This window comes from Atheta coriaria, unplaced genomic scaffold (genome assembly GCF_025399875.1).
Source record: "Atheta coriaria isolate IRGN ID8LTWV9N9 unplaced genomic scaffold, Caltech_Dcor_3.1 hic_scaffold_4_pilon, whole genome shotgun sequence".
Taxonomy (NCBI): Eukaryota; Metazoa; Arthropoda; class Insecta; order Coleoptera; family Staphylinidae; genus Dalotia; species Dalotia coriaria.
Window position 1 is genome coordinate 9,261,137 of NW_027045446.1, and position 26,015 is coordinate 9,287,151.

The 26,015-nt window shown below is 35.1% G+C and overlaps 1 protein-coding gene across 4 annotated transcripts in view; it reads right to left on the reverse strand.

The window, feature by feature from the left end:
* Fas1 (fasciclin 1) overlaps positions 1–26,015 on the reverse strand; it is a 45,752-nt gene that overhangs the window by 8,362 nt on the left and 11,375 nt on the right. For all 4 annotated transcript variants that reach the window (XM_065301812.1, XM_065301811.1, XM_065301813.1 and 1 more), the window contains exon 2: positions 606–756. In XM_065301812.1, coding sequence (XP_065157884.1) covers positions 606–756 — 151 coding nt within the window. The remainder of the gene's footprint in view (positions 1–605; positions 757–26,015) is intronic.

The following is a 26,015-nucleotide window of genomic DNA, read 5'->3' on the forward strand; positions in this document are numbered from 1 at the left end:
GCATGTTAATATATGAATATTAACATCGGAACATTTCACGAATTTAGGAATATTCACGACGCCGTAATGTCCAATTACACCAACAACGAAAATGTTTTACATATTTCAACGCGTCGTATTTTCGTGAGCATTTTCGTTGCATATTGCATCTCGGCGATGTTTCCGTGAGCGTTTCTGCATTTCCGCACCGCTGCATTTCTACGTTCGCGAATTAATTGCGGCGAAACCGAGAAATGGCGAGAGTTGCTTCATATCAGTCGACAGAGCGCGCCGGGTAATTATTATCCAGCTACCTGCGGCTTTGGCGGCGTTTCCGCGAGTTGAATTGAGATGAAGTGCGCGCGAATTCCTGGTCGTGCGGAATGTCTTTGTCGACTAATTGAAATTAACGCATCGGGCGTCATCCGGTGACGTGCAACAACGGGAACAATTAGTTGCGATTCCAAGTCACAATCAAATTAATCGATCGCGCAGCCAATACCTATGCAACCACCAATACATAACCATTTAATATAGGCAACTTTTCTTACACCAAATATAAAGTCGTGTGAGTGTATTATTCACATTTTTATGTTAAAAGTGAGTATAATTTAAAGAAAACTTACTCATATGATATAAAACCAATTCCTTATCAAGTTCGTCATCGTAGGGTGTCTTATAACGTTGGAAGGCTTCATTCGTCGGCGCAAATATCGTCACCTTCTTGAGGCGCAGCGACATATTGGCGATATCGTTGCGATGCAGCATCGAATAGAACTGTAACAAATAGAACACAATCAGCAAATAAATCAGCGTCGTGAAATCGATATCTGCAATTGATATCTTCGCCCTTTTCGGCGTTTTATTTGCTCGGGGGCGAGGGCAACGACAGCAAAACGAAGACAGCGCCATCGTTCATCCGCGCGTGGATAATACAGATGGTAAAAGACATGTCGAATAAAAAGCTTTCGCCGAGTTTGGGCAATATCGGATGGAAATAATTGATTCGCTCGAAGGCGGAGGGCAATTTCAAAGAGCCGGGTGGTCTCTTTTAAGTTGAAGTTTACTGCAGCGTAAGCGCACATTTTATTAAGTCTCAACTGATAACACGTCTCTATATATTATTTCATGCCGCGTGTAAGTAAACAAGTGTTTAAATTGAAAGCGGCGTGAATAAATTGTTTCAGGCGCCTTGCATTCATTCAATTCGACGACAAGAAAGAAAAGGGTCTTCGTATTTTCGTCATGCAAATTAAGCGATCTTATTACAACAAACACACGCGTTAGTTATGGTGATAATCGACGTTGTTCAGCTGCGCGCGGACAATATGAACCCCAAGCGCGCTGCGGGTCTTAAACTAGTACTTCCGGCGCCCACCAGTGTTACCAACTGTAAGCTAGCGTTAGAGGAGATCAGTCACTGCCCTCCGCGTTTGACCTCGTGATTAATCGCCACTTCTCGGCGCGACTCCTCTGTTGGCGACAAACCGGCCGCAATTATTCAGCTAATGAACTTGAACTTACTAATTGCCAGCACGCTTTGATGCAGAGTAGCTTAATCAATAAATAATTAATTATATAATAATTGAATGCATAAATTAAAGCGCACAGAAACAGGAAAAGGAGATGCGCACTGCGCTTCGTTACACATTCTATTGTTATTTTAATTTTAATCTAGAACTCCGCATTTTATTCAAAAAAAAACCAATTTAGTGATGATATTAATTTTGCTTCGCATGTGTTTTATGAGTTTTTGCTAGAATGAAATAGTTTTGGTTGGATACATTTACGCTAGACATGAAAATATCCAAACTTTCCGGCTGCATGCGAGAAACTTTAGATTTCGAAACCACGCGGAATTATTTTAAAGAGTTTCGCATGCATGCGGCCCTCTCAACATGCGATATTTGCCGGATTCCTTAACAAAATAAATTTTCTTTAGGAATTTAAAGGAGAACTTTGTAACAAATTAATTTAAGTAAAGAATTTTTTTACTTTAAATTAAAATATTATGAAAAAAAAGATGATTATGTGGTGTAATCAATCATCAATCAATTCCTAACGAGGCAAAAATTGTTGTGTAATGCATATGCATCAGACCGGTTCAATGCACATTCAGGTACCTAGTATGTAATTACGCGCAAAAATTACGCAACGCGTGTAGCGCTGTTGACAGAAATTTAAATTTTCATTTCGGCAGCTTTTAATCGCCCTCGGCAAGCTCCCAAAATCCAATTATTCTATTTTTAAGTTTTTCCATGCTCTAAATAACCTAAAATACAATTATGAAATTTTTAGGTTATGTTATCACCTAAAAACTAATTAATTTTTATATCGAGTTTTCCACCATGGTCGTAAGCTTGTTATTATGTCACATACTGCTTTTCTAGTCGTTAACCATCGGAAAATCAATGGAAATAATTTCTAACCGAAGTACTGTGACCTTATTTCACTCTAATGTAATTATTTTTCGAACAATAAAGCTTCGTCAACATAAAAAGAATTTTACTACGTGCAATTTGTAGATAATATCGTTTGGCGAAAGTTTGGTTAGTATTGTTCTCTTGTGTTGTATTTGTGTGTATACAATAAAAGAACAAAATATTCAAGACGTAGGCTGTTTTAGAGGCTAGCCAGGGCTTACATAAGAGATCGATAAGGATACGGGTCGCGAGCGCCACGCGAACGCATAAACAACATAAAAACGCCAAGATTATGACCGAGGGTGAGCGAGAAATAAGCGAAAAAGTCGAACGCCCCTAATGCTAGACTTCCCAAAGCACCTTGCCTAACCTAAAAGGACGCGTTAAGATAGTCGTCGCCTTCGATGCCGGAACGAATGCTACGTGTGGTGGGGCAGACCAGCGGTTTAACCACTTTAAAAATTGCTGGGGTGTGCTAAGTGGATTTCTGGGGGTCGACCGAGACCGCTAAATATTTCAGCAATGCCTAGCTACACCGTCAGGCAAATGGACAAATAAATTTCGAAACTTCATGAGTATCTACGCACTTTCAGCGACATCTGGAGCGCCATCTAGGATTTTATAGTGAAAGTAGTAAATTAAATGCATGGCGGTGGCATGTTGTTTTTGTAGGTTAGGTGCATGCAAAAATTCGCTAAATTAGTTTTGCGCTTGTATCTCTTATAATTAAGTCGGAGACAATGAAGCGGAGTAACAAAGCTGTTCGTGAGCGATAGCGCGCGAGCTCTCAGCCTCTAACTTTCCGGCAAGTTCATTCAAAGCTCTCCCCTATTCGAAGGGCTGTGTCGATGTCATTTAGGGTCGACCGCAAGGTGCGCTGCGCTCATCACATAACAAAGCAACGTGGTAAGAAACTCAATTTTCCACCTCGAATTATTTAAATTAAATATTAAAACGTATAATACTCAAAAAGCTCAACACAGAAAAAAACCGTTTGGTTTTATGGGTTTTAAGATGGAAAAAGACGAGATTTGAAGACATTCAATGCACGTAGGAAACACGACGGGTGCTGATAGCAAAACCGTGAAATCTTATTTCGTTATACTCTTTAGATGTCGTTTTAGACTGCGTTGGAAAATCCAGATTTACAAATTCCGGATTTTAATGAATAAAATTGAAAGAAATTGAAACAGCAAAAAGATTCCGATTTCATTCCGGGCTGATGGCAATTTAATGAAGAACTTGAACTTTTACGCGGTTGCAGCTGCGGTTTGCAAAAACCACGCGCGCACAAAAGCAGCGAAGGCAATGCAAGCAAACAAACTGGAATAAACCTCAAAACCTCGCCTAGGTGAAGGAGATTCAAGCGATTCCAAGACAATTCCCCACATTGCACTCGAAGCCGGTTACTAGTAGAAGTGTACTGCCAGCAGAAGCAACGATGTAATTAGGAAATAGGAAATCCAGCCAGCGTCCGGACGTCGCACTCCATTTTCTTCCTCCTGCAGGCGCCGACCGAGACGCTTACATCATACTTACGCGCAGGAAATCTCTATTTAATCGCAGGAACACGCAAAAAACAATTCACTTCACTAGCCGCTGTGTACTGGGTGTGCAGACGGGTAAGTAAGGAGAGGAAAAGATTCACCTGTCATTTCCGCGCGTGTCGAAACAATGCTGTACACAATACATATAAGCCTTTGTACTGTTAATCCACCCTTGGGTAAAGGGCGCGCGTATTCATTGTGTGGGGGTGTACATGCCAAAAACAGCAAATTACGAGCACCTACGTGGAATACCGGATGATTTATTGCATTATTTCATGATAGTCACGGCTTATTGCATGTGAAAATAATATTTTTTGATGTATTTGTTTATAAAGTGTTGCAGAATATGATTTGCAGTCAGGAAATTTAAAAAACTGAATGAAATTGCAAATGCATAATCAAAATGACAAAAAATTTGATATTTTTAGGCATTTTTAGACATTTTGCACATAAAAACATAAAAGTTTCGATTTAAAAACTTGAAAAGAGGTAAATTTATTCATTTTGCAATTAAAATGAATATATTTCCTACATTTGACCTCAACATAACCTCAAAATATAAATATTTTACTTTTTGACCTTAACATAACCTCAAAATATCAATATTTCACTTTTTGATCGCAACATAACCTTAAAACATCAATATTTTATATTTTTACCTAAACATAACCTCAAAATACCAATATTTTACTTTTTAACTTCAACATAACCTCGAAATTTCATTATTTTACCCTTTTGATCCCAAAACCCTAATTTTTCGTTCGTTTTGCTTTATTTTCGGATAAAATTCAGTTCAATTCCGTTGAGTGCTCCGCACACAACGTATCCTACCCCTCCCCCCTGTTGCGCCCGCATGTGCAATGTAAATTCGCAGTTTTTATTAAATTTCAATGCATCCAGCGCTTAATACATTAATTGCAGTAAATAAAATTATCAGCCGTGCGGCGATGCTCTCTCATAATAGATGGCAACCAGCAACCGCGCATTGCCATTAGTTACGCCGCGCGGCGATTCCCGGTGGAAATTGCAGCATTGTTTAATAACATTACGCGCCGTGCTCGTATATTACAATAGGAGCGGAACGACTTGAATTACAGATAGCCGCAGCGAATTCGATTTCAGGTGTGTTATACTTTCACAAACGGTTCAAAACATACCAAAGGGGACATTTTACATTTTACTTGCATTTAAACTATAGGGATATCCAGAAAAATATTTTGTAACACTCTGTATATGGCTATTAAACAACCCTACATCCCTACGTATAAAATATGTATGCAAATCGTTCTGTAAACCCGTTCCAATCGTATAAACTTCGATTGCAAGCACGCCGAAAACTTTTTTTGATTTCTTTTCCTCTTCGGCTGCTTGTGAACATATTTCTTATTTATGTTGAAGTGCTGGTTCTTCACACGTTGCGCCATTGTTTCCTTACTGACAAAACACGCATGAATTACTAAAGCACCGCGCTGTGCAGTTACATCGCAAGATGTAAGTTGTAAACCCTTCAAGGATGCAGATTGTATAGCTTGAGGAGAGTGGTGAAATACTTAAAGGACACTGAGATACACCCGGCGAAGTGCGAATCAAGTCGACTTCTTGTTTCCGGACGGCGATGGTCGAATAGGAAATGCTAAACCGGAAACACAGCGAACAGAGTCCACACTCGAATATTAATAGTGAACGCTCAAAGGATGGAAACTGCTGGGAGTAGTACACTATGAGAGGAGGAATATTTGCGCAGATTGCAGCGATGCATTTGCACTTGATTCTTATTACATGAGCCGGAAAGCCGGAAGCTGAACAATACACGACAAACATCTCGAAAATGACGTGTCAACAGTTTCACACGTTGGAGAATTTCATATTTACCGTTTAGACTTGTAACATTATGCAGAATCGTTTTACACAGGTTAACAAAATAGTTCATAACCTTAAAAAACGTATTTCAAAACCCGCGACTTCGTCCCGGTAGTATTTAATAAAAGTGTAATTCGTTTTTACTCTCTAGTTCTAGACATAGTATATGTCAATTCTATCAATAAGAGTCGCAATTTTATTTTAAAGAAATTAATTATATAAAGAATTGCTAATAATGCACTTCACCGCGCCATCTCGGATTCAACTATTTAACTATAACTATCATTGAATCTCAATGCCAACTTTTATCCTATAGAAAGAGCTGTCTTTAGGGTTTTCCCGGCAATTATTCGAATTTTTCTCGCCGTAAAAACCATCCTTGGACTTTAACAAACATTTAAAAAAAATAATTGGCCAAATTGGTCGAGGCGTTGTTGAGTTATGCGCTTACCAACAGATTTTGCGATTCATTTTTATATTATAAACTAGCTTTAACTCGCGGCTTCGCTCGCGAATATCTAAAATAATGAAGTTGCTTCCGTGCGCGTCTGTAGTCACAGAAGAAGTAACAATGAAGTAGAATGGCGGGAAGTTTAAAATGGCTGAAAGTATAGTCTATGGAAGTATAGTGTACAGTCTCCATAGTGTAGTCAATTGGATTTGATGTTGACGTAGCTGTCGGTAATACAGTGTGATAATACAGTGTGATGGTACTATAGTACTTAGGTTTGAGCTTCATTGCTGGAATGCTAGATGGCGTTAAAGTAGTCAATTAGCCAGATGCAGAGGTATTATTGGCTAAACAATCTCTTTATTTTATTAAAATATTTTTTTTTATTAAATAAAAAGTAGCCTATAACCATTCGGGGACCACTAAGAATATGTGTACAAATTTTCATGTTGATCGGTTAAGTCGTTTTTGCGTGAAAGTGTAACAAACATCAGGACTTTCGCATTTATAATATTAGTAGGGATGTGTAGTACCTATAAACGCCACCGCGCGCTTTTTATGCACGTAGAATAGACGTATGTAGTGTTGCCTATGTTTAAAATCAATTACCAACAAGTTTTTTAAAAACATTCAAATTCTAAACCAAAACTCTCAAAAATACTGCTTTTCAATTCAGCTACTAAATAATTTCCTAATGTAGTGTTTGTAAATGTTTTGATACACTTCGTACAAGATGATGATAATAATAATGAGCGTGTGGCTGTTATCACGCGTTACATGCCATCAGGAATGGCGTTGTATGTGTCATGGTTGTCTCGCGCACATATTAAATCCGCACCGGCGTCACGGGGCTGCAAGACGGATTAATCCGTGCCACTACCACAATTATGACGGAATTCGACGAGCGACAAACGCCTTCGGGGAAAGCGGCGAATGCAATCGGTGAACTGCATTAGTTGTTGGTATTAATTCGCGGCTTAAACAAGCAGAAGCAGAACATCCGCTCGGATTCATAGTTGTAATACTCGAATGTGATTATAACTTTTGGTAGCAAATATTCATCCGCGTAAATTGCGTCCGTGAGCAGTGTTAATTATAAAATCAATCACGAGCGTGGAATAAATTTCGCGTTTTTATGATTGAGTAGCAAACTGTGAATTTGTTACCGTGGACTTTTTAATTAACATTTTAATCAATATTGAACTTTATGATTGAAAAATTTCATTTTAAATTTTTTTATAAAAAACAGTCTTAAGTTTTAATTACATATGTCCTTGAATATATATTTAATAATGGTATATTAAGTATGAAGTGGCTAAATGTGAATTTTTGTCACGAGATTGATTTTTAGCGAAAGTAGCAAGCGTTTAATCAATCGAGTTTTTAATAAACTTAAGCCACGTATCGCTTACGCTATTTCTAAAGTACTTTAGTCACTACTTTAACCATCAGAGTTTAAAGTACCACTGTTTGTGTCTAAAAACAATGAAAAAACTGGTGCTTTAGTAGAAAAAAATACAAAAACAGCTCAATTTTAAATTTTAGCATAAAAAGTTGGAATAAATGCTAACGACCAAAATACAAATACTCTGAATCATATTGGTGCGTAATAATTCGTTTTACAAAATGCCAAACTTTGAAAATATGCAATCAATGCTTTTGATCTCTAAAAAACAAAACAAAAATGATGAAAAGGCTTAAAAAATTCAATTTTTTGCACCAAAATGCTTGCAACTTTTGCAGAAAAACAAATAATACGCAAAAATCCAACAGTCATTTATAAAATATCAATTTTTTTAATATCCTACCAATATTTTGTTAAAAACCAAAATAAATATCCTGAGAAACAAAGAAAATGTAAAATTCACGTAAATTTGACTCCAAATAAAACTCCTTTGCCTTCTTTCACTTTAATAAATTGTGATTTATATTAACTGAATATTTTCTGCAGCTGTCAGTCTCCTGTTAAATATTTCATGCTGCAGCACATCACCGAAACAATGTTTCCGTCAACAGGAACGAAAATCTTTCACTTGTCAGCATGCAAACATCCTCCAAGTCAAACCCTTTGTTTCGCGCACAGAACGCCTCGCAAAAAGCAACAAAAAACCGATGAAAACAGCGTCGAAAAAGAAAACAATATATCTTCAGTCATCCGTAATGTCAAAACAAAACAAGCAAACATCTTGAATCATGTTGAAAACGCTTCAAGCGCGTTTTACTTCCTTAGTTTACACAGAAAACAATAAAATGCACAAAAAAGACACAAAAAAGACACAAAAAGTCATTGGTGGCAATAACATTTTAGTACATCTTGTATCTTATGTCTTAAATGTAAGTGTTGCATATCTTTAAGATTATCACCATGTGGGTACATGGAATGCCTAATGAAGCGCATTAATATAGCGCGCAACGAGGCCACATCGTAATGAATATTAGCTGCGCGTATTAATTACGCACACAAACACACGCAGGAAGGAGGAATAGGCGTGGTGAGTGACTAATTAAGTCAATTAATAATTTTACAGCGCATAGACTCGTGGTCATCAAACTGCCGGGTGTTTTCATTAGCTATATATGTCGACGTGGTGCGGTTGCCTACATCTAACAAAACCATCATGTATCAAGAAACCTGCTAACTGGGTAACATAAGCGTATTATGTTACTAATAACTGTATAATATTTATGGTTAAAAATCTACCGGAAAGGCAAGAAGAGTATGTTTGGTTGCATAAATACATTAGGGTGCATATGAAATTCCGGTATTAATTATTTATTTTAATTGGATTGCAGATTATTCCCGGTTATTGCGATGAATTCCAAGTGAATGAATAAATTTCGCCCCTCGGGCAAAGTACTCGATCGAAATACAGCGCGTTAATAAAATTTCTCCATGATTTAAATAATTTTTACGCCTCGTTTGAATTTATTCTATGTAAATTTATTAATTTTATTATTAAGGAGGTTGTGATGATTTTATGTTGAATATTCTAAGGTATACTTCACAACACACATAAAAATTATGGGTTTGTAGCGCCATCTAACGGATTAAACCTAAAATTTGTTTATTTTAGCATGAAATTTTATTTTTGTTGCGTGCTGTATAAGAAAATGCCTTCGTAATGATGTCGTTGGTAGTAAAATCTTTTTTTGTTCATTTCCTCTCTCTTCCTCTTCGTTTTTAATGCCCGTTCGTGCTGGTGCATTGACAAATTCATTTCTCGAGGCGTAAAGCGAGCAAAATAAAAGTCGAAAACGCGAATATGAATGCAAACTTGCTTGCGCGAATCGATATATGAGGCGTTGAAAAATTATGCAAATGAAAAAATAAACAGCCGACAAACGATTTGATTGTGTTTGCGGTAATTTATGTTCGCCGAGCGTAATTTATGGAAGCGCCGCGGACTTAGATCGACAAAACGTGCGCAACCCGCGCGGCATCAGCGCAAAAAGTTATATTGCGTTATTTATGATGTAATTAGGACATCATTAATTTTACTTTTGTCCACCACATCCGACAGAGGATACTGGGTATGTGGGGTTTTATCCTTGAAACACAAGTTAATCTATTTATATGAATAAATAAATACAAACAAAACTAGATTTCGGAAGCATAGAGTTTTCAAACTCATATTTTTCGGTTTTATAGTTTTAATTTCGCGAAAAAATTAGTCTATGGTTTTCTTTAAGATCAAATCTATCACTATGCAAAAATGTAGAAAAATTTTTGGGTAGTTTTGCTTGAAAGAGGAACAAACATAAAATTTTACCAAAAGTTGCGTTTTCTACATTACCAATATATAATACGATGATTTTATTCAAAAGTAACCTAAAATCATTTTAAAACTATGATTAAATCAATAATCCAACTTTCAACCCTTATTTTACACCCTTCCGGTTTAATTTTTGCAACAAAAACCCGTCTATCTCTTATTCTACTTAATAACCTACATCACTATAAAATTTAATCAAAATCGCATGAATACTTTTTACGTAAAAGTGCAACAAACAAACAATTCGCATTTAAAATATTATCATACGATCATGATTACAAAGTAGAAAATCAAATGCACGCATGAAATTCTAATTTCCTCATTTCCTGATTGCACAAGCGCAATTTTTTCCTCTCTCTACTTTCACACATGCGCACACAATGTATAATTGCAGCGGAAACGTCAGAGGCGCATCGCATGATCACATGCGACCGCACAAATCCGAATAATTTGTTCCTTGCACGAGCTTGCGATTGGCAGCGCGTCAATCCGGACGTCACGTGGCTTGTCAATGCGTTCAAACGCGTGCGTACCCCGCGGGGGTTGTTTAACCCTCTTACCCCCTGTCGTGCACAGACGCAACGACACAAACGCAATGAATTTAATCTTAATTTCGTATTTTCTATTTTCATTAATATGTGTTGAAGAATTTTGTGCGAAATCCAAAGTGGAGTGTTGATAAAACCGGGGATTTACGTAACTTCGACAGTAACAGGATTTGCACGGGGGTGTTATCTGTATTCTCGGCATTCTTGGGCTCTAGGAATAAAGAGGATCAATATTTGCTTGGAGTCTTGTAACCTTGACTTAGTTTCGTGTGTTTTTCTTGGTAAAATGGTAAATTTTAATGTTTTTGATTATTTTTTGATTTTTCCGGAAAAAATAAATAAATTTGTCTTATTAGTAGTTTAGTGTTATTGACTCGTTCATTTCGTGGAGGCGCCTCAGTGTTTGACATAAACACATCTCAGTATTTAGGCTTTTCCGGGCAGAACGTCGCCAAGCCCGGCGCATTCACCCAAAGCTCAACATCTCCACACTCCGCAAAAGGCGATGAGCATTGAGGACGAAACCGAGGCCAAAAACACCAACAAACGTGTCGTGTAGCGTCTAGAAATCGATATAGCAATATCAACGTGTGAGAGTTTTGATGTGCACTTTCGGATCGCCCTGTGCCTGCGCCGCCACCGAGTCGTGGGGGCGGCTGACTGGCGCCAGGCACGGCGGCGCCAGGCGCGAGCAAATAAAGAGGGATCCAAGCCCACAGTACCCACACATCGAAACAAGAGAAAACGACACGACATCAACATTCAGAGAGTCTAGAGAATTTCGTCTCTAAAGTCAAACACCGCAGATCCCAGAGTTCCAGTTCGGAAGGGATCCGGAACATTATCATCCCCCGTTTGAATAGCGTGTGTTTTGGTGACGCACAAAGCGTCCATCAACGGGTGGTGTTTGCAGAAACAGGAATGGAACAGCGGTCAAACACGTTTTACCTGAGTTTACCTCTGAGTGAATTTGAATTCGTCAAGAACATTACGGTAATGAAGTAGTATTCTCATCAAGCGAAAACCGGAAGTTCTATGCGTGGACTCACCTGAAACAACAGAAACACGCCGATTAGTAAACACAAAGATCAACAAGATCGGTATCATATGATTAGGAAATTAGTTCCGGTTGTGCAAATTCACTAAATTCGGATTTGGTATCAGAGTATTGGATATCATCTGGTTATCATCTTATATAGATGAATCTAGGACTCAGAGGTTTACGATTCACTGCTTTAATATACGTTTGATAGACCGGACCATTGATCCTCTTAGCTATTTTATCTAGACTGGATAAAATATATTAATAGCAACTGGTATCTATGTATTTATCTATATAAAACAAAATTGTGTTAGTTACATCGCTTATAACTCAAGAACCGTTGGACAGATTTTGATGATCTATGATTTTTAAGATTCATCTGCTCCTGGAATAGGAGAATAAATACTAAAATATCAAAAATCATAACATACGGGGTGTTAAATAAGTTCTGAAAGTTAAAATAAAAATTCAGTAGCTATTCTTGTTATTTTATGTGTTTTGATCAATTTAAATTATTTCTAGTATTAGACGCCATCTTAAAACACTCAAAATGATCAAATAAGGTTATGTTATTTGACTTTACGCGCACATAACCAAATTTCTGTATTTCCTGATGTGTTAAATTTGTTATTTACTTAAATTTCATTTCATTTCATTTCACATGACAAGCATTCCTTTGACGACTGCTTCTCTACACAAAAATATACACATCACTTCCGTTTCCGGTCTCTTTGCAGTTTTTGCCCGCATTTCCACCGTCACAATCATTGTTTCTTCCTTTTCCTTTCCACAGGAAGAAAAAATAAATTTAGGGTGGTATGCAAAGCCCGTAAAACATGCCACTGCCACTGCACATGCACATACATGATAGGTACACGCAAGCATCACTACCCGTGCAGAATTTATTTGCGAAGGGTGGAGACACTGACACATCGATGCGAGTTTGAGTTTGACCGAGACTTCCGTTTCGGTTAAGTAATTTTACGACTGTGACCGACGTCGCCGACGACTCCAACTGCTTCACGCTCCGCTTGATAAACTTTAAAACGAGTGAATAGTTTATGTCGCTACTAACATAGCGGTGAATTTAACGTAAGAATGGGGGTTTATAAATAAGTGGTGGGTTTTTAAATGTATTAGAATTAAGTTATATTATAAATGTTAATGTGAGTATGTTTGTTTCGCTTTGACGGGAAAAGCCCTGAAGTGATTTTGGTAAAATTTGGTATAAAGATATTTTTGATAAAGGAGAAGCACATAGACTACTTTTTATCCGAAAAATTTTACTTGAAGGGTGAAAAATAAGGGAAGAAAGTTTTTATGGAGATTTAATCAAAGTTATAGTTATAAAATTTCACCCTAGGTGGCGTTAAGTTTAATTTTCATTGCACATCAAGTTAATATAAAGATTCAATCAAAGTTATTTACAAAATTCAAACCTAGAGGGCGCCAGAATACATTTTGTAACATTTTTCATGTTTTTAACGAAAATTTGCAATTTTATAGACGAATTCGACTGATAATACACCCAAGAAACAAATAGAAACTATTTAGGCTACTTTTCAATCAAAATTGCGAGAAGTCACGCGTAAAAACTGTGTTATTGTTGATGATTCCTAATTATAATGAATAGTCAATTGTTTTAAGTTCCCAACACGTAACACCGTGTCGTGTTTCATGTTTGACACTATCATAATTAACCACATGTTCACGCCCGTGACTCAAATAAACGCTGCCGATTTGAAAATGACGATAATGGCATACCAATTAGCGGAGAGTGAATGAGTCATCAATATCCTGCGAAATCAACGCACACAATCAATTTATTCACATTATTCATACTCGTGACTAACTACCTGCACGTATGACTAACTAAAAAACAATAAAAATTAAAATTACATAAAAATAAAATTAAAAAAAAACATTTAAACACTTTACGTTGTACGTGTACTAAACATTGTACGTTTTCTTGTATCAATTAATCAAGAGAAGCAAATTCCTATTCATTTCGCTTGTATTGTATTCTCTTTACATTTACATTATTCTCCGAGCTTTGTGTGTGGGAAGACTGATAGGACGGCTTGAAGCTCAGATTACCAAAGTTACAGTGCGCTTCTCTTGACAAAATCTCGAAATCGCGAAAATCTCGAACACGCTCAGATCTCATCACCGTGCAGTACTCGCCTCGTCGAGGGATTACGCCACTTTGTTATCTCATCCGCGGTGTAGGTGTATATATAATCGATCTGCATACGTTTAACTATAATCTTGCACTAATAATACTCACTTTACAAAAGCTGCATTTTCATGTGCGATGTGCAATGTTTAAATTCAGCTACTAGGTTAGAATAAGGTTAGTATGAGGAGTGCATGCAGCAGTAAATACGTATGTGTATAACTGGTTGCCTAGGGTATACAATAACTAAGTTAAATTGAGTTGAACTGAACTGAACTGAATGCAGGTTGTAGATGTAGTAACGTGAGTTAGAGGTTATAAATCATATTGCATGATTGCAAAGTCAGACGCAGTCGAGTTCGATAATCGGTTTTATTAAAGTATTACATATCTGAGCAATAAACAATAAACAAACACTAGAAATTTATTCCTATCATCGATATTTTCATAATATTAATATTATTTTATATTTTAATTGTAAAAATTTGTTTTCAATTTATTTCTGTGTTGTTTTATTGTTAAAAACTTTAAATTACGTGTTTAAACAAATGAGACATAAGCAGCTTTACGTTTAGTCGCTGTCTGTCTGTTAGACTTTTGCAGTATTTCACTCGCTTTTCTTTTATTTTCAGCTCTGCGCTGAACTTCAGTGAAATATTTAAATCAAACCCGCTTAAATCTCACTTCCGACTTCCGGTAGCGCGCCGTATGCCTGCTGTGCTTCATTATATTAATTATGAAAATATGAAAATAATGGAAATTCAAATCCGCGCGATGCCCGTTAAATTAATTAACCAAAATTCGAGTGCACTGATGTTAACTGGCGTTAATTACGCTCGTGCAAAATATTACTCGGAATAACTTTTATTAAAATTATTACGCGCGCGGAGGTCAAAGGATAATATTGCGCTGGAAAATTGAAAGTTGCGAGAGGATAAAAGTTTTCGAAACTTATTAAAACTTACTCGCTGCGTTGCGCTCTGCCAGTGTTCTGTAGTTTATTATTTCACATTTTGTTCGGGACAATAACCGTTTACGTGCGAGCATTTTACGTCCCATGGGATGGAATGAAATAAAAAGATAAACAAAAAGGTGAACTAACCGATTGGACGGAAGACAACAATCAGCCAATGTTTGCAGGACGATAAAAAGAATCCTTAGAGATGTCAGTACTACGTAAATTTAGAAAAAATATTTGTTGGGTGTTTGTTACGCTTTCACGCGAAAACTAACGAAGCAATTTTGATAAAATTTTGTGTGGAGATATTTTTGAGTTAAGAAAATAAAATAGGCTACTTTTTGTTGCGAAAAATTAACTTAAAGGGTGTAAAATAAGGGATGAAAGTTAATATGGAGATTTAATTATAGTTTTAGTTGTATAATTCGAATCTAGATGGCGCTAATACACAATTATTAGCATTGAATTAAAATTTTGAATCATATTGACGCATTCAACCAAAAAATCCCTTAAAAAACAATAAACTGATAAGTTAGGCAACTTTTTATACATATATTCGTTGATGAAGTTGCAGGTAAAAGTTACTATAACTTATTTATTTATAACTGAATTGTCGCCTATTTAACTTTTTCTTATTGAAGTTATATTGAACAAGTATATCAAAACAAAACTTTTCACCCGGTGCTTGATCTCAAAGTCAAACTTATTAAAATATTCATGACTACTATATACCGTGGGCTGTCGCTGGGGTTTTTGTCCGACGAGAAAAACGCCCGCGTTGATGCTTTGAACTCGAAACAAAAGTACCAATTCAAGCGGGACACGAAAAACGAAGTGTAAACACAAAGGAATAAGATGTAAATTGTCACGGTGCACAAATGTCTATTTTAACGCGTTCGAAGTAACAAAACCAACTTTTTTAAAAGGATTTTATCAATTCCAGTGCATCTGTTGCAGACACGTCTCGCTGGTACGTGCATCGGACTTTTATTATTTCCAATACTTTCGAGGATTTCGACCCGGAACAAGTTAAAAGCACAATTAAACAATTTTATTGTTTTAGGAGAGCATCACGTAATTTTTTCAATATAGGCAACCCAAAATACGTTCGGGAGTTTATAAGGAAAGATTTTTGCTTTGCGCATTTGTCGATTTATCGAGTCAAGTGGGCGAGAATCACTAAAAATCGAAACGAGTTTGTCTCGAAAGCGACAGATGCTTTTTATGCGCGTGGAGTGTGTTCAGTTTAGTTGTTTGCAGACGACCGGCGAGCGCATCAATAGTTTTCCGCTCGTTTTGGAAACGCTGGCGGAGAGAGCGGAAAAAATAAATAAAAATAAAAGCAGCGTTTGATGTTTGGGATGAAAGCCCGCATCGCATATCTGCACGAGTAGCATTAATACAGCTTTCCTACCAGAAAATTTTAAATTTTGTAATCGTGAAAGTAAAATTATCGCGCAAAATGTAAAAAAAGACAAAAAATTATTTTTATATAAAAAAATTGATATTTAACACGAATGAATACAGTGAAATTATTGCGAAAGGTCAAAAGTGCGAGGCGTAAATTTAGACGGTGACCTTCTAGGTATTGATCCCGATTTTGAGCCCCCGAACGAGGGTTCAAGGCAAAATACGCACTGGAAACACGATGATTTTTCCAAAACAAATTTCATAACATAACATAAAATACAAATATTTTCTCGTCTATTGCCCGCCGACGACTCTCAACTCGCAAATTGATGTAACGCGTTCCAATTTCATTTTCAAGGAAAAACCATTTTACTTTTATCATTTCACCTATTGTGCGCGCGTGGAGGAAACGAGAATATGTGAATATAAAGAGGATCAAAATGAATGAGTTATTGCTGCTGTGAGTTGCCAAAGGATCTGCGAGTATTTCACAATTTACAATTTAAATTTAACTAGTTTAACGTGCCTGCCGAGAGAGTAATTTTTCACTGTGAATGTGTGCGTTACGTAACACGAATAGTTTGCGTTTTTTATGTCACTGTGCGTGTTGCTGTTGGCGGTTAAAGATCACTCACCTGCAACGGAAAGCCCGAATGCTATTTAATGGCGTCGTAAAATAGTATTTCATAAAAATTGAGGTGGAAGAGAATAAAACGAAGAATTTGTAGATTTTTATTGTTAATATAGGAGAAATTTTAAATTTTTTGTGTTTTTGTATGTTTGTAACGCGTTTACGCAAAATCTACTGAAGCAATTTTAATAAATTTTTGTATAAATATAGTTTTGGACAAGGAAAAAGAAATAGACTACTTTTTATCGCGAAAAAATAACTTTAAGGGTGTGAAATAAGGGATGAAAGTTTATATGGAGATTTTATCATATTTATAATTCTGTAATTCAAAGCTTGGTGGCGCTAAATTACATTTTTATTTATTAAGATTAAATTTACGAGCATAATTGACAGATTTAACAAATAATAACCTCAAAAAACAAGATACCTAATTAATTAATCAAATTTTTATGAAAATCCACGTGGACATGACCGCAGGCAAAAGCTAGTTATTAATATACAGAGAATACACCGCGTTGGATAAGGTCAAAGTTCATTATTTGTGACATGACGCATTATTCTGATGATAATGGCAGCAAGCTGCAGTGCGCTGCATGATTTAAATTGTTGGCTCTTCGTACACCGAGCACACCGTCCATGTATCATCAGAAGTACATCACGAGTACAAGTACATCCATTAAAGGCCGCAAATCCGGCCAAACTCACAAAATAAACCCGAAAAATCCGCTTAAAAACGAGCGTTATTCAAAAGTGAAGAGTGAACCAACACGATAGCAATGCACGATTTATGACGGCGCAGAGAAGTGAGAGGAATGTAAAAAGATGATAAACGAACGAATAAAAAACTCATACCTAATACTACACTGTGTATAAACTGGGAAAAAATATTTTCGTATCATTCAATTCGGTGTCTATTGTACTCCGATTGAAATCAATAACAATGTAGGCAACCAAGCGTACACGAAACAAATCTACTGCTTGAATACTATTGCCACTGGTTTGCTAGTGGTGTAGTATGATATTAACAAAAAGCGACAAACTATTGTCGTGTTTACTGTGCTATTCACCACCGACGTCAATCAATGAGCTGTACAAATTGCCACCGGCGGAACATTTGCACCGAGAGCTTAATAATTACAAACTTTTAAAATGAAAAAATCGTATTTTTATGCGTAAAAATTCATTTAAAATGTAAGAAAACTCGTTATTTAAGATAACAATGAGAAAATGTGTTTCAGAGCGGAATTTGCAACAATACGTACCGAAAAACATTGATTTTTGTTATTTTTGGTTAAAATAAAATTTCCGGCTGAAACGAGAGTAGAGCCCGCCGCGCGTAATAATAAAACCAACGGAGCGAATTTACCTACATCGCGCATGGACGACCACAGAGAAACGGCTACAACGGGAAAGACAGACGTCGTCATGCCCCAGGTCTCTGAACAACCCAAAACGCAGAAAATGTACGTTTTGCTTTTTGTGCGTCCCGAAAATCCGGTCATAACCTCGAGCTACTTTTCCTCGATTCGATTAAATCCTTTATTTCCGCTCATAAATAAAATCTCGGCATTTCCGGAATCGGAATATTTAGTTTTAGTATTTAGTATTTTAATTTAAATCTAAACGAGGAATGAAGTGAGTCTTTTTTGCATTTTGCGCACACTGTTAATCCCTCTAATCAAGCCCGCCATTCAATCAACTATTCATTCAAATAACGCGCGGCCATTAATAACCGAGTCTAACCGTCATGACATTTCGAAAAATGCGTACAACCCTCGCACAATCACAGCAATTCTTCGTTTGATTAATGACACATCATCAAAAAAGGTCAATAATTTTCATTTTTGTTTGTATCAAACAAAACACATTCATTGATAAGAAATGAAATGAAAAGATAGATTAGATTTGAAAATGTGATAGTTGGAATGAGTCATTTATCGTTACATCCGGGGCAGGAATAGGTATGAAGTGAATAAGTGAAATTCATGGGTGGCGTGTGTGGAGTGCAAGCTGCATTTTTACGTGCGGCGTGCGCACGTGCAACTTGCACATTCCAACTGGGCACGTAAGCTGCATACAAACATTACTTGCATGATTAAACTCCCCTCTTGTATGTGACGTGTAGTACATTCATTTTTCTCACAACTGGACACTGCATATCACTTTCGAATTATATAGGTGGGTAGATTGTATTTGGTAGATGTGCAACTGTTGTGTTGTGTAAATGTGCGTTTTATTGCGCAAATTTCGGTGAAATTTTGTTTTTTGTTTGTCATGGAGGGTGATCGACGGGGATTGATAAGATAATTCCATGTGTAATGTGTAATTTGTAATTTTTAAAACTAGAAAGTGATATTTATGAGTAATAAATGTGTTTTCCTGTGCGAAATATAAATTTAAAGTAAAATAAAGTACTTTAGTCACGGCTTTGGTCGTCCGTGTTTAAAGTACCACTTTTTGTCTCTCAAAACCGTGGAAAAACAGAATTTTTAGTCATTTTTGAATAAAATATAATACTTATATTATGCTATATACAAAATTATGAAATAATAATGTGTATGGACAACAAAAATGTAGAAATTAACGAAATTCACCGCAAAAAATCACATTTGACGCAACAAAATGATAAAAGCGGCAGATATTATTTTATTTCTGCTATTTTCGAGTTTTAAGCTTAATAATCCATACATTTTCCACTGAATAAAATAGTAATAAAATAGAATTCGTTAATTTTTAAAGAAAACTCATATTTATTCATATTCTACCCAACATATTATCTAAACTATATTTTATGATATTAAATAAAATAAAGTATAGAAAAATGAGGAAATTATTATTATTTGCCAACAAAATGCTTAAAAATTAATTTAAAAAATTAAAAATCACAATATTATGAGGTAAACGCAATAAAATAAAATAAATATTAATCCCTACTAATATTATAAATGCGAAAGTCCTGATGTTTGTTACACTTTCACGCAAAAACTACTTAACCGATCATCATGAAAATTTGTACACATATTCTTAGTGGTGCCCGAATGGTTATAGGCTACTTTTTATTTAATAAAAAAAATATTTTTAAATAAAATAAAGAAATTGTTTAGCCAATAATACCTCTGCATCTGGCTATTTGACTACTTTAACGCCATCTAGCATTCCAGCAATGAAGCTCAAACCTAAGTACTATAGTACCATCACACTGTATTATCACACTGTATTACCGACAGCTACGTCAACATCAAATCCAATTGACTACACTATGGAGACTGTTCACTATACTTCCATAGATTATACTTTCAACCATTTTAAACTTCCCGCCATTCTACTTCATTGTTACTTCTTCTGTAACTACAGACGCGTACGGAAGCAACTTCATTATTTTAGATATTCGCGAGCGAAACCGCGGGTTAAAGCTAGTTATGAAATAATAATGTGTATGGACAACAAAAAGTATGAAAATGAATTAAATTCACCGAAAAAAATCACATTTTACACCATAAAATGATAAAAGCGGCAGACATTATTTTATATTTGCTATTTTCGAGTTTTAAGCTTAATAATCCATACATTTTCCACTGAATAAAATAGTAGTTAAAAAGAATTCGTTAATTTTTGAAAGAAAAACTCATATTTATTCATATTCTACACAAAATATTATCTAAAATATATTTTTTTATATTTAATAAAATAAAATATAGAAAAATGAGGAAATTATTATTATTTGCCAACAAAATGCTTAAAAATTAATTTAAAAAATTAAAAATCACAATATTATGAGGTAAACGCAATAAAATAAATATTAATATATAATCAATATTATTAGTATTTAATTTAATTTATTTCCCTACAATTTTCTACTAATTTTCAAATAAAATACCATTTTTACTATTTTGAAGCACAGAACAAAATATAATCCAAATTATTCATGACAGATGAACATAAATACACCGAAATATGATCAGTTTTAACGTCTCATTTTAACCCGATCAAATATAATCTCACATTTGCATCACAAAGCCGCCCCTAATGTACATGTTATTAACTTCCGAATGCAAACATCAGCAAACACTAAAACACAATGCGCACACAAGCAGCAAGCGCAGTTATAAAAAGGGGCAAGCGGCCGTGACAGCCGAAAAATTCAATTCACCAAACTAAACAGCGCGTTAAAGTGCTCCACAACAATTTTTTCCACTCGCAACTCACAACAAACGCATTGTTTGTAATGAAGTCTCTCAGCACCCAACCAACAGCCTAGGAGAGGGTTAAAGACCGAACACAGGAGAATAATATACTACACTACACAGTGTAACAAGAATGTTTGTAGTTTGTAGTTGTAGTCAATTCGGATGTGAGCATTCACACGTGAAACGCGAATAAAAAGGGGTGAGAGTTGTTGAAAGGCAGAAGCAAAGGTACAGGGTGCAAAGCTAAGAGGGTTGGCGCATACATTGTGTCATGTGTCATATCACGTGAAGGTAGAAAAGTACAGAGGCACATATGGTGCATTACACGCCACTAGACATGCGGCACCCCCTGCACCCCTAAGTGCATTATTTGCTTCCGTAGACTCCCAAGGGTGGCATTTTTGTACTTTTCAACGATTGTAGCTTTCACAACAACAACAACACAACTAAAATAGGTACAAACACATTGAGAGAAGGTAAAAGTACCTATCGACAAGAAACAACCCTTAAACAACTAGAATTTGGGATGAAATTGCAAAGAATTAAATTCACACCGAAGAGAAGAGGGTAGTTTTAACAGAGTAGTCAATAATTCATGGATAATTCAACTTTATATACCCGGGTGGTAGTTAAGTGTAAAAATTGTTATACAGAGTGTCCCAAAACAAAAAACAAGAAAAATTTATTCAATTTTTCGTGTTTTTGTGAGTTTCCAAAACCCTCTGATGAAAAATAGTCAATTACACGCGTATTCCCTCATAAAATTTCAATTTCACACCAATACATACCCTTTACAAGTTAGGGGATGATGTGTGAAGCATCAATCAACCCTTAATATAGATGAATGTCGCCAATATCCCACACTAATTAAAAAATAGAGTGTTGGTGTTATTTTTTGTGATAGTAAATTTTATACCGGCGTATTTCATTTAAGGGTTGAATGTGTGTCTGGGAAAGTCATAAACAAGTCGTAACACTTTTAATCTGTATTCCCTAAATACCGTGTTGCGAAAGTACCAGCGAGTGGAAAAAATATTCACCGTAAAAAAGTTGTGAGTAAAGTTGGGAAAAATGTGCAAAGTTGAACGCGGCGAACAAATGTTACCAAAGCTTTTAATACAGATTAAACTCTGAATGAGGAGAAGTATGAGTCTGGACAATATACATATGAAAATGTTGCATGTTGAGAATTATTATATCTATGGGAATGCAAGATTAATGTAAGAATCAAAAATGTGAAATCTTGACTTGTAACTTCTTAGAATTTATATTAGAATTTAAAGTTAAAAGTTAAAACTTAAGTTTTAGTTGAGTTTGAGGAAAGTTGGACATTATCTATGATTTTAGCAAGTTGTACATGAATTAAGCTGGTGTAAATTGCACATGATACGAAGTTCATTATCAATTAAGATAGAATTTAAGTTTGGCGGTGATGAATTACTGATAAGTTGAGTTTCTGCACATTTCGTACGTGGATACTTGTTAAGTTAACTTTGGAGTGGTTTGATATTTTGAATTAATATAAATTTGTTAATTGCTAGAGTACTATTGATGTAATAATTATGATTCTTTCAGGGTATGTTCTTAATTAATTTCTACGTCTATCTGTGTAAATGGTTTGTTGATATGATTGTTGTGTAAAAGTTATAAACAATTAAAGTTAAGTTTACGAAAAAATGAAAATTTTGTTTATTTGTTTAATAACTACTGATAAAAATGTGATAAGAACAAAATTTTGATAAAATATGATGGGGAATTAAATATTGTATATATTTGTGAAGAATTTATTAAAATTAATTAAAAGGTTTTCGAGTTATTAATAAATAACTAAAAAGTTTACTCGTAAATGAAGTCATATGAAAATAACACGTTATTAATTTATTATTTAATTAATTACGGCAAATCTACTCACCCAAATCACATAATTCTTTCAGAAATATTTAAAGAATTTAATTCTCTATTTAATTAATCAAAGAATTTTCTCCTATCATTAATATAACAAAAGTTATAAGCTTTCAAAGTTTAATTTTAAATTTGTAAATATATAAAACATGTTTGTACTAATTTTATTAAACTTCCTATACTAAATAAATATTAACACATGAAAATATAGTGGTTGAAAATTAATTAAACAATAACACTGCATTAAAACCAAATTAATAATAAATTCTCTAATTGCCAATCAATTAAAAATTCATAATAAAATTACCAAAAATATACAATTTCATAAACTGGTTTATTTGTATTAACCACGTGCGTAATTATTACTCGAATTTATTAGATCAGTACCTATACAGGATTTCGAACTTCCAAACTTTATTTTCACACATTCGCTGCCGCTTTCCACACCGCGGTATTCATTACGCGGCGCACCCCAAGACTCAAGTCACAAGACACTGGGAAACACCCGAAACAAAAGCCCCGCGCGCGCGTTTATCAAAGGATTTCGAGGGGAAACTTTGGCGCTCAAGCGGTTGTAAATTATATTCCTAATAGGCACTAACAACAGTTGTGTGCGCCATCGTGAAAATCATTATAATTGGAGACATTGACTACCATTAAGCTGCGAGAAGTTTGGGTGGAAGCATAAAGTTCGATATTTATAGGTGTAGAGCACTTCATTGCATACAAGAGTAAATTAATAACACTGGTAAACAAAAATTATGTTTTGGAGATATATTACGTGATTATTGAAGGTTAAGTCACCATGTGACTAAACAGCGTGTCTAAAGTACTTTAGTCACAGTCATGGCTTTCCATTGCTTAAAATCACAATTTTTGTGTAAAAAAAAAACATGAAAATTTGTTTTTCGCAGTTTTTCGTTATTGTATAAACAAACTGTCATCGTACAACCTTAGTGGATGTTTACCTGACACTGTACTAAAAGTTTCAAGCTAGAAATCTAAACAAACGACCAGAAAATCAATTTTGAAGGTTAAATATTGAGGAAAACCAGTTTTTCAAAATAAAAAAGTTTATTTATCGACCAGTGTTATATATTTAGTATTTATATGCACTAATCAATAATTGTGGGAAACGATTACGTTGCTTTTTATTGATAGAAAAGTAATTGGAACCATGTGTGAACGTGCGGGTTCTTAAAATACCCATAAAAATACACAGAGAAAAATAAACATAAAAACGTATTACCGATATGAACTAAATGACGTTTTGTAATTTAATTGCACCGATAAGTAATTGCTGATATTATTCATGAGAAATATTTTTGAAAAAGATAACAAAACTTCCAGGAATCCAAAAATAATTTCTAAAAGTTTAAATATTTTTAATTAAGTTTAGATTGTAATAATATTTTATTAATTATTACAGGTTAGAATTTAATTTATCACCTCTAAATCTGCAAAAGATAGTTTCGACGAGTTTGCGAAATGAAACGCATTTTCATTTGTTCACTACTCCAGCGCGCGCGTTTAGGAAAGCAGTTACAACTTTTGCGAATAAAACTTGAACACGAGCAATCATCAATCACTTGAAATCGTTGCTCGCAGCTCTTATATTTCCGCCCCAAGCACATTCACACTGTAAAACTCAACAAAAGTGTTTAAACCAGCTGCAAACTAAGAACTAAAAACTAAGATCTGTTCATAGTGCAATACAAAAAATAAAACAAAATGAAAAGACTTTTTCAAGTTAGATTCGCTGCGATGTATACTCGAATGCGTCAGTTAATTGAATCAAGAGGTTAAATTCGGAAAACTCTCTAGCGTATGGTCATTCAGGTGTGTAAAACTGATGTATTTTTAATCAAGCGATTGCGACGCGAACATTGCGCGCGCCGGGCACCAAGTGGAAAAGCTGAAACGCGGAATTCGTACTCTCGTTTGCTCGGAATAGTACTCTGTGTTCGGATTTCAATTCGTGCCGGTGGAATTTTTGTGCGTCGAGTAATCAAATCGTTTGGATTTCGATAGGTTTGAATTTTTGAGCACTCACAAAGCGCAAAAAACGTTACAGTTTGCATTGATTTATAATTAAAAGTGCACGAAATTAGAAGTAGAATTTAATCTGGTAAGAAATAAATTATAAAAAGTTTCTAATCGGTTTGAAAGCGACAAAATCACGTTTTGAACATTAATATTAAAGAATATTAATCAGAAAGTATTTTTTTACTTTCAGTTTTTTCACGGTTTTGATACAGAAAAAGTTATACTTTAGTCACAGCCGTGACTAAAGTACTTTAAGCCTCCCATAATCGGAAAAATAAATTTTAAAAACTTAAAATCTTTTTACTTACACTCAAAAACTTAAATTCGATGATAAAAGACAAAAAACCAACCTGAAACAAACAAAAATTACAATTAATACAATTATTTTCATTATTTTCATGAAATCAATGCATATTAACCTCAAAATCTCATGTTTTTGTTCGTTTTTCTGTTACATAAATATCCCCGTAATATAATTCATGTCTTGACAGCATAATCGCTGCGTAAAAATAATAAAATATGTTTTATGCTGTCGGGTTTCAAACGAAAACCGCAAACGATTTTTTACTTCCGGACTTTTGCACATGGATGCTTTACCGTTCGTTTTTTTCATAAACGAGCACCACACATGTGTCTGCGTGTGGTCAAAACGTATGTCCGTGTCCGAAAGCAGCCCACCAAACCGAAAAGTTAATTAAATGTGATGCACACGCAGATAAATTACGCTTTGTTTTGTGTTGTACAAACTACCTATTTAAATATCCACGTGGTTTTTGTTCAATTTACAAAAATGTTTAAAATGTGAAAAACTCATCAGATAAACATAGATGGGTTTTGTTTTGTGACTTTTGTGACATTTGTGTTTTGTTGGAGTTATATTAGCAGCGTTATGTTATCAGGATGTAGCAAAAGGTTCAATATGATAATATGCACGGTCATTAATTTAATTCCGCCCAGCGAACGCGTTGCGCTGCGTTGCAATCATGTTATCGCCTAATTGGGATGTTAATTGAGTGATTACACTGAGTCATTTGCATATTGTACCGTTCATGGAGTGCTCTTACAGTTATGATTAAATATTT